This window comes from Acyrthosiphon pisum, chromosome A1 (genome assembly GCF_005508785.2).
Source record: "Acyrthosiphon pisum isolate AL4f chromosome A1, pea_aphid_22Mar2018_4r6ur, whole genome shotgun sequence".
NCBI classification, from domain to species: Eukaryota; Metazoa; Arthropoda; class Insecta; order Hemiptera; family Aphididae; genus Acyrthosiphon; species Acyrthosiphon pisum.
Window position 1 is genome coordinate 114,561,610 of NC_042494.1, and position 11,126 is coordinate 114,572,735.

At 27.8% G+C, this 11,126-nt stretch overlaps 1 protein-coding gene across 2 annotated transcripts in view; it reads right to left on the reverse strand.

The window, feature by feature from the left end:
• Positions 1–11,126, reverse strand: part of LOC100167498 (protein argonaute-2) — a 38,621-nt gene that overhangs the window by 14,844 nt on the left and 12,651 nt on the right. The window contains exons 1-7 of one of the 2 annotated variants that reach the window (XM_016806709.2): positions 9,842–9,971; positions 9,575–9,782; positions 9,195–9,291; positions 6,741–6,934; positions 3,296–3,429; positions 2,812–3,025; positions 1,105–1,252 (exon numbers count right to left, since the gene is read on the reverse strand). In XM_016806709.2, coding sequence (XP_016662198.1) covers positions 1,105–1,252; positions 2,812–3,025; positions 3,296–3,429; positions 6,741–6,934; positions 9,195–9,291; positions 9,575–9,782; positions 9,842–9,893 — 1,047 coding nt within the window. In that variant the 5' untranslated portion in view covers positions 9,894–9,971. Of the gene's footprint in view, positions 1–1,104; positions 1,253–2,811; positions 3,026–3,295; positions 3,430–6,740; positions 6,935–9,194; positions 9,292–9,574; positions 9,783–9,841; positions 9,972–11,126 lie in introns of those variants that run through there. The other variant, XM_001944817.3, reaches the window with a different exon arrangement.

An 11,126-nucleotide genomic window follows, 5' to 3' on the forward strand; every position in this document is an offset into this window, starting at 1 on the left:
GACGGCAAATTCAAATCTGTTTTCAGAATTTTTATCGCTTTACTATATCAATCGGTACGGTGGACAAAAAACACGTATATTGCGCGTGTGTTAGACAGACAGGAAATCACCGCCACCAATCCCCTTAATGTTATACATGAACAATATGTATTAATCTCTGAGATCTTTAATAATATTGTTGATCATTGTTTAAACTTTTGGAATCGTAAATCAATTTTATTGATTATAATTTTTCTTGAAGATCCTAGCCCCTAGTTTTTGTCATACATTCTACATTCACAACTTATTTTAATAACACGTTACTCCATAGAAATTTAATTACTTTTAAAAATTAATTTTGTTACAATTGCGTTAATTTAACCCATTAACACCGTGCAGATTTTTTACAATCATTTTTTAGGTATAACATATATGTTTTCAACAAAATTTTGATTAAAATTGTAAATAAAAAAACTCTGGCACTAATGGGTTAAATATAATATAATGAAATTGCTATAGCATTACTGCAAAAGTAATTTGTAATTTGTGTTACTATACTCTATTCAGAATAACCTTGCCCACTTTCGCGCACGCGAATGAGCCGCCGGCAGCCGTCAGACCCCCTGGCGAAAGTCAGGAGCGCTGTGACTGGTCGCTATCGTATACGTATACACCTGCGGGACGTCGGCGGGGGCGTTGCTGCAAACATCAGCGCCAACTGGTGGCAACAGACATGCGCGAACTCGACGAGTTTTCGTCGATCGAGTGGGCAAGGTTATTCTGAATAGAGTATACCATGGTTGAAAAATACAGGTTATTGCATTTCGACTAGGATTGTATCATAAGGAACAAAATGGCTGCATAAAGGGATATCGTAAACATCAATTTTTCTTATCATCAAAAATACGCCAATAAAAGCTAACAAATTCAAAATCCTGCGCTTACATACATGATTATTATTGGCTCCCTTAACGCTGCCATTTTTGTTTTTATCATCAAATATTTGGTTGAGAAGGGGTATATATGCAATAACTTTGTATACTTCGACCATGGTCACTACCCAACACTGGCTATTAAGTATTAGAGGTACATACTACATAATAATATATTATAATACATATTTACTTCAATTGGAATAGCAGTTTTCTTGTTAACGTTGCCAACATGTAAACAAGGTAAATTTGGATGCTTGATAACATAGTTCCGTGTAATTCTGAAGTATTGCACTACATTAAGTGTTTGTTTACCTCTAACAGGATCCTCCATCTCAAATCTGTTAAGATAGTGTCATTAATAGTTATTATTTCACTCATAAGTGCACTATTTGTTTTCATAGCAAATTTTACGTTCACAATAATGATCATAATCATAATAATTTTTAAGACCAGAGTGAAATGACTTCCTATACAATTTAAATGTAAGATATACATTGAATATCAAGAGCAACTCATAGGTTTTTTATTATATTTTAATTTTAAAGCGAGTTATTTTAAAAATGTACCTAAATTGTTTGTACATCTTAAAATCATCATAACTTTAAAATTAAAATATAATATAAAAACCTATGAGATTCCATAGATAATAATATTACCTTTAAACTGTATAAAATGTCATTTTACTCTAATTTTAGGAATTATTATGATTATAATTATGATAGAAAAAATAATAATTCTTATATTATATAATTGTGTTTTGTATCATTCTTATTGCAATGAAGTTACACTTTATTTGTTCTTAATGTGCTTTTACCCATGTCTATTTTTGTATAAATTTCATGAAAATATCACCTATTTCTATAGTTTTATTGTATTATATAGTGAAATGATTATAAGTTATAACTACAGACCGGATTTATATGCACAAAAAATCTTCAAAATATGCTTCTTAAAATGCTGTAATATGCTACAAAATAAGTACTTAAAATTTAATCAAAAATATTTTATTTAAAATTATGTAAAAAATAAGTATTAAATAGTTTAAAAAGGTTTTAAAAGTACATTTTAATGCAAACAAATTTATCTATATAATGTAATATATGATATATGTATGTATTACATCTCATCTTTGGCAATAAAAACACGTAATTTTATGGATATAATGTGGCTGTGAACGTGAAAATATGACAAAAAACAAATATATGTGCTATAAATAATAATATGCACTATAAAACTATGATTTAATATGTGAAGTGTTAAAATGCAATTAACTTTATTTTAATAAGAATGATCTAAATCGGGGACAATTCTCATCAGATTTCAAAAAGCTTATTTCAATACATATATTTGCATTTGCATATAAATCCGGTCCCTAGTTATAAACTATAATACAATAGATTACAGGTATTGTAGTTTTATCAAATATAATTCAATATTAGAAATATTAAATAAAACACATAGATAATAATCATTTTTAAATTTGAATATTTCACATATTTATAACTTATATTGGAAATAATGGAAATTTACATTTTACTATAAGCTAACTTTGTTGCTAGTTAACACAAATAATTAGACTATGTGTAGTGATCAAAATGTATGATTTAAAGAATATATCATTCAAACATCATAATTTTTTATTTTTGTAGCTTCAGAAAATTACAAGAATAATTTCTAAATTACATGGATGATAAAATAACAATGGATACGTTCACAATGCAGCATGTGACATTTCACTGTGCAAATCATTTTGTTTCAGGAAGCTTTGCTCTCTTTATTCTAGGCTTCTTCATAAAAATTATTGAGAAATTATGTAATTTCCTTACGTTATAAGGTATTGTCATACTTCATAGTAATATATATATATTATATTATGTTAATAATAATTTGTACTTACCTAAATCTAGAGGCAGTGTCAAGGAGACCAACTACTTTGTATGAACGTTTTGTATTGGGTTGATTTGGAACCGTAAAGTCAATTTTTAATCCTTTAACATAACTTGCCAATGTGTTGTAACTCCTTTGATCCATTTCTGAATTGAGATCACAATTCATTTCATTTGTAATGAAGTTTATTAACGGTTGATACTTGGGAAATCCTTTATGTGCCACTAAAATTATATAAATAAAAATGTTGTTTTAATTATATTTAACAAATAACTTAAAAATATTTGAAAATTTGCTTCAAAAAATTCCTTAGAAAAGCCAAAATATTTTTAAATTTGATTGGAACGCATACGGTAAATCATTTTTTTTTAAATTAATGAGAATCTTTTCTTCCCCCCCCCCCTCCCAAAACAAAATGAAAACTAGATTCAATTTGTACCAGAAGATTGAAGCATTTTATTTTGATTATGTATTATTTATATTTTATTATTCACCATCTATATTAAGATAAGGTTTCCAACCCATAACAGGACTTTGAAAAAATCCTTTCCATAATTCCATTCCTTCACCCAAGTCCACTGGTGTAATACGTGGTACTGGGAAAAATGATCTTCCAACATTAGTGAATCTGTAACACACAATTATAATTAATTAAAATCTAACATTCAAAACTTTATGGAAAACTAAATAAGGTACAGTAGAACGCGCTTATTATGAATACTTTTGAACTAAGATGAAATGTGTCAATTAACTAATTGGTTTATCTATATCTCTATATAGAAAAATGTCCATTTTTATTCCTAATTCTTTATCATGGCATCATTTGAGAACGCATTTACTGATTTGGCTGATTTTTTTCTGTTGTGTTCGTAATTGCCAGGAAAAGGTTTATATGAAAGAAAATTTTAGGAAAATCCACCAAAAAAATAGAAAAGCTGAAATTCAAAAATACAACAGTGGTGCCATCTGTCCAGCAAGAAAATAAACTAAATAATAATATATTTTTGTTTATTGTAAGGTTACTGGGTTTGGTTGAATATAATTTGAGACCTGTATATTATATTTGGTCAAAATCATATACATTAGTGAAAATGGTATTCCTAAAGCTAATTTTTGCACAAGCACATCATAAACAATGTGTTAAAAAAATATTCGTAATTATGTAATTAAGGGTCTGAAATCCACCAGAGGATATATTGCTTGTATAATCACAAGCGTGTCTCATGGGCAACGCTGGTCGGGATGGCTATAATATAATATAATCAAATGTGTCCTGACTCACTTACTGACTGAGCCTAAATAATGATCGTTTGGGACTTGCTATTTTCATGGTACCTTCGTACCACTATGTAAGTGTGCACTAAGAAAGTATTTTCAAAATTTCACATTTTATAAAATGGTGCTTGTACAAGTATTTAGAGATTCAAGATGATCGATGAAAGTTTTTAAGTTTTGAACACCATACAACAAACATTAAATAACAAATTGAACAAAGTTTGAATCACAAAGAGTTTGTACTTTTAACGAGCAACCAAGTGTACGGGATTAGCTAGTTTATTGTAAAAAAAAGTGTATAACTTAAAAAAGAGTAGCTTCTATGAAAAAATAAAATAAAAATATGTTGTGTATCTATCGATGTCATTTTTCCCTATTCATACTGGCACAATGAGTTTAAAACCACGTTTGTGCTGCACTAAAATCGGATTCCCCTGCTTTCCGTGCGTTTAAATGAAATTATAGTTGGACAATAAAATTCCATATCGATCATAACGACATAAGAAAATGTACATTGTAATTACAGTTCATAGATTATTGCCAAATAACCGGATTTTTTCATAGAAATTGGCCCTAATTGTTTGAAAAACCAATGTACTTTCAATAATCCGATTGATTTACAATGTGTTAATATACAGCCGGTCTGTCCCTAGACATTTTGTTTCAATATCGCGATTGTATCAATTATCCGTGTTGTTAATAAACGGCTTCTACTGCATTTTTGAAAATAAAACCAACTATTATTTTAGTTTTTCTGTAGATGAAAAAGGTTTTCCCCCAAAAGAACACAATATGGACAAATGGCATTTCAATAAGATTGTGAGAAGGGTGTGACAGGGGCAAGTATAATAGATGCTCTAACAAAAGTTAAATACTTTTAAGAGGACGCCACACCTGCATGTGTTGTCTCCGTCATACAAACGCGTAACATACCAAATTTACGCTTAGCAGTTCACGTCTTAAGCTGTTAGCTTAAAAATTAGAATGAATCAACCTATTATGAAACTTGATAGTAAGAACATTAGCTGTGTTTTGATGGAAGTTTTTTTCACAATAATTCAGTTATTAAGTGAGTTATGAACATTTTTAATTTACATTTATTATACATGCATAACTCAATTAAAAACTGAATAATCGTATAATAATCTTATCGCAGCAGTTGAAATCATAGATAGATAGATTATCATCTATTACCAGGTCTATCGTCTATGTTTGAAAATATATACATATTTTTTTTTAATTCCTGGAAATCTTTTGATACATATATTTTTAATTATTTAAAAATGCAAAATTATGATTTAATATAATTATATATATTATTCCCTTAAGGTGATTCGAAACCATGATTTGTTTGTTTTTGTCTAACATACACGCGACATAGAATTTTAGACTGGTTCTTTGTTAAACATATCAATTGATCTAATGAAGCAATAACAGGCGTGTTCTCTCGGCTAACAGAGTATATACAGTGGATTCCGCTTAATATGGCCACCGGTTAATATCCGCTTATTGTGGGCAAACATGTCTGGTCTCAATACAAATGTATATTAACAATGTTAAATAAAACCGCGAATATGGGCACTCGATTCGGTTTATGTGGGCAATTTTATTTTATCATAGTATAAAATATACACATAATATGTATTTAAAAACTAATAATTTAATCGGGTTTTATCGTATCTATGAAATTGTGTTTATCGAAAGTAATAAAAATCATTACCATTCACACCTTAATTGAATTTTGATGTGTGTAAATGTTATTAGATGCGATAAAAATAAAGCGATAGATGGCACGGGTTCTGTAATGGGTCAATACCCGCATTTCAGTTTTAACTTGAATTTCAAAATGACAATATGTCTTGAAAAGATGTCTCCTCAAGGAAAAAATCGCGATTTTGGACAAAGTGAAATCACTGCCTCCAGGCACTTTAAAATGTAAAATCGCTTAGAAATTATGCGTTCTGAAATCGACGGTGGCAAAACTGCTCTAAGAAGAAGCAATGGAGAGGATTACAGTTTTACTATCCGTCAATATGACCGGAAGTGATAAAAGAAAGCGGCTAGTAGTAGGGAAAAGCTTAAAACCTCGATGCTTAGTACAAATAATAACGTTTATATAAAATTTTTTTTTTTTTTTAACTAATTTTGGTTTTTATGGGCAACCGCTTAATGTGGGCAAACAGGGCTGGTCCCAACATACCCACATTAAGAGGAATCCACTGTATTCAGTTTATTTGTAATATGAATCGTTGACATATCTTACTCTCAAAGTTATACATACATCCATTAAAAAGATGTTTTTACACAGAAATCCCACGCTCTAGTTTATTTATATGTAATATTAAAATAAATTTACTTATTAGCAAATTGGCAGAGGGAAATATAAACAATGCTTGTTTGTTTAAGATATTCTCTTCTAAAAATTCAATAATAAGCATTTTTTTTATTTAATATAACTATAAATAAAGTGTAATAACTAATAAGAATCCAGTATGTTCAAAGCAAGTTATAAGCATTTTAAAAATGTTAACCATTTGTAAAATACATGACTCACATGCTTCAAAATTAAAATATCAAATAAAAGCCTCAGAAGCCCTGGATAATAATTTTACCTTTAAATTTTGTTCTGTTGTATCTTTTTAAAAAAACACATATTTTACTAACCTTAATGCAAATGGTCGGTTTTTCAAAACAATATCCAATGCTTGAAATGCTTCACCTGGGGGAGTGTTGGATGATCCAGATTTTAAATAATCCTCAATTTTATTCATATGAATTGTATTGACAATTGAGGTTGAAATACCAAAGTCAATCGTTCTATTATTTTCGTCATTTACAACTGATACTGTATCAGATTTCTAAACAAAAATAAATAATTACATGTAAGCAAGCAGTAAATCACTATATATTTATTGGTGAGATAAGTAAATACATATTTTTTTCAAAAAGATTCATTTTGGTGATCTAAAAGTTGTTGTCAGACAATTACTTCTGTGTTTATAATTTATATTATGTAAGTCACATTTTATGTGTTAAGTTATAAAATCATACATTTCTAAAATGGATATTGTCATAATATGTTTTGTATTATTTTAATAGTATTAAACATTGTTTTAGGGTAGTTTATAGGAACTTATAAAAATAAAAGATAAATAATATTATACTCTGTAATTTAAAATGTAAACTAATGCATTATTATAATTTATAATTTAATAACTAACTTAAATGAATGTATAAAAAAACTTCACAATAAAATAAATAAATATTAAATCCAAACAACAAAAAAAGGTGGACAAGTTGGTACTGCTCTCCTATACAGAATTTTTGAGTATGCATTGTAATGGATGTTATATTTAAATTCAATAATAAACCATTGCATTCAAAAAATATTTCTAAGTAGACGTTGTGTATTCCTAGCATACTTGTTAAATAATCAAATTTAATAAAAAATTAATACAAATCTAAAATATACCATGGCTATAAATAGCAGAACTATCCCGTAATTTTTTTTTTTTTAATGGTAGAACAATTTGAGGGGAATCTTCTATTAAAATATCTAATGTTAGCTGAAAGTAAAGACTTTTATAATTTACATTTTTGAATTTTATTAGTTTTTTTTAAAATTATTGTCGATAAAAAATAGTTCGCTCAGTCAAAAAACTTGAAAATGTAATACAACTTTCCCTATAAGTTGTTGTCAGTGGAAATAAAAATAAAAATTGAGCGTTTATACGCAATATTTTTTATGAGCGTTAAAAGTTAAACATTGGATATTCACCCGTAAAATAAATTTGTATCCAACAATTTTGTTTTGTTATTCAAAAACTATTGACTATAGATCCTTGAAGTTTTCATCAAATATTTATAATATTAGTGAATTGACCTATTATCAAATCTTAAATTAGGAAAATTATTTGTGTTAGCTTTGATGGTATTTCTCTACAGGGACTGTATGCATAGGGAGCTACGAGGGGTACAACCCGCACATACATTTTTGTAGCCCTCTCATGGTGTTTATTTTCATTTAAAACATTTTATCCGAAATTATAGTTTTAAAGTTTATAAAATAAACTTTAAAACTATAATTATATTATAATTTTCTCTGAAATTCATCGAGTCTTTAATTATTAACAGTTTAATTTTTATTTAATTATTTTTATATTATAGGTTACCTATTTATTTTTATCATAAGCATGTTTATTTATATATGATAATATGTCTAACGAAGAAGCAAATTTTGAATATTAGAAAAAAATACTTATTTAAAAATAATAAACTGTGTCATAAATGGCGTGTGAAAAAGGTGCATGAGTCGACTAATTTTAAAAAATTAAAATATGAAGAAAGTATTGAGTTTGTTAAAATTATGAGGTACCCCTGAAGTTAAAAACTATATATATTAAGATTAATATAAATGTTATTTTTTTTAAAATGTATTATCTAAAAAATATTGAAAAAGTCCAGAAAATTTGAAGACTGAAATGATAGTCCTAAAAAATATGATAAATAAAGAAAACTTTGAAATGGATGACAACATCATACACATTATTAACAACAATATTTCTTCTAATTTTTATAAACTTTTACAAACTGCACTGACGTAACTGTACTAACCTTAAGTGAACTTTAATTGTCGACAACGAGGCTAGAAATACTATGACAAATGATAGGATTACAAACTTGTCAATACTTCATATCAAAAGCGATTTATCACACGCAATAGAATCAAAAAATGTACTCAATATTTTTGAAGAAAAATACAGACGCCTAAGTTTGATTTAATAATTTAATTTATAAACCATGATGCACAGCATATATCCTACCCACTCTTAATCCCCTAAATATAATATTGTATAATAGAGATATTAATTATGCGACTGTAAATATTTTTGTATATTATTGCGTATTTTAATGTATCAAGATAAGATGTAACATTTACTTCTTCCAATCAACGCCACAAAAAAAAATGTCTACCATGCTATTTAGCCATCATAAAACCCCGTTCACCAAGCCATCATGTTAGCTACCAGATAACAAAAATATAAATCAATAATTCACAAATACTGTAATTGTGGCATACTAAAAGATATATTTTTAATTTTAAATTGACAAACATACCCCTTTTATCTCTTTTATAGTATACATATTTCTTCGCCCATCAAATGCAAAATTAACCTTCGGGTAATGTCTGTTGTTAAATTCTTCCAATGCATTTCTATAAAGAAAGACAAATTTTAAATAGATATTAACTAATAATCAAATATTAATTCTATAATGAAATAAATATTATAGTGTACATATGTTATATCAAATAACATTTGATCATTTATGTATCAAATATAGGAATAGATACAAAAACAATTAAGCATATATATGGTTAATCATTAATAAAAAATAAACTATAAAAATAATTAAAATATTTAATATATCAATCTGAGTATTTTACTTTTATCTTTTAATGAACATATTGATACTTACTATAAGTTAAAATAAATTACCTTAGAAGTCTTTTTGGTAGTTCTGGTGTGAATTGTACATCTACGTGGTAGACAACTTTTTTGAACAACTGATCAAGGTTAAGAGGAAGATGATTCACTTCAATCTCAGTTGCACGCCCCAAAGAACCACCAGTCTTGGGGTTTTTTCTTTTAGGAATATGTAAATTACTCTTTAAGATTACAATTTGTTGTTCAATTTGTTGACCGCCTAAATTAAATAAAACACCACAGGTAGTAAAAATATACTTAAATATTATTTTATATTACCTTGAGTTGGAGATGATTTTGGAACAGCGGCAGATGGATTATTGCCTAACATAAAGTTGTATTTAATTATATTAAAAGAAAAAAAAACATAAAATCAAATCATTATGTTCATTGACATTGTTATGACAAAATAGATAGGGGTGTCATAATTTTATGATACATACAAAATAGCGCAAGTCATTCACTTGTTATTAATTATTACTGTATCAATATCACATAATTATAGATCAGGGATGAGCAACTCAGATTTACCAGAGAGCCAATTTTTAGAACTTTAAATTCTAGCTGGCAAGAGCATAGACAGCAAAAAAAAAAGTTCATATATTTTTTTAAGCACAACAATAGTAAAATAAATTACTTTAATCATAATAATATCATACAATATCCTTAGTAATATTTTAGGCTAATCGTCTGCTAAGAATCAATTTTCTTATAAATGATTTTTTTACCATTGAATTCAAATTGAACACAATTATTAGTGATATACCTAATGTATAGCAGAGCATTTTGTTTTTTTTTTGTTTTCACTAAGTAACGTTTTTGAAGACTACTGGAAATATTTTATTTTTGACCTCCCTAAGTACCAACTAGATTCAATTTTCTACCAGAAAAGATGTTAAGTTCAAAATTGAAGCATTGTAATAGTCCAAAAAAGTAATGATAGACATAAAAAAAACATATAGGTAATATCATTGTAAAATCAATAGTTTATTGCTCCGCTCGGAATCTCTATTTAAATTTTTGAGTACCTATTAAGTTTGAAAATATAGCACCAACAAGATTAAAATGAGGCCGCTTTTATTCTGGCCAACAGGTTGTCAGTTGCCTATCCCTGTTATAGATAATCAATTATTGTCATTGAATTTAGTTCAATGAGAAAAGGCAAAAGGCGGCAGCTATATTTGCACAGCATCTGCTCTTAAGGGGGCTCCAGTGGGTCGTGTTTTAGGGAAATTAATATAGGCAATTTAACACAAGGGCATTAAAATGACTTGTAAGTGTGTGCAATGTAAATGGCTATTAGTATGTGTGAGTTTAATCTGTTATCGTTTTTGGTAAATATTTCTTAGAAATGTCCTGAATTATAACATAATACCGTCCGGTATATCGGTCACAATTAATTTACGTACGCGCAAGCATTGATGGAGATTTTAAATTATGATCAACTTTTTTCAATTTAAAATAAACGGTTTTTAGACCAATAAGCTAGACAAAACTGAAGGAATTTGGTTAGATGGTTTTTAATTTTGAAAACAGATTATGATTGATTAACAAGTTTACTAGG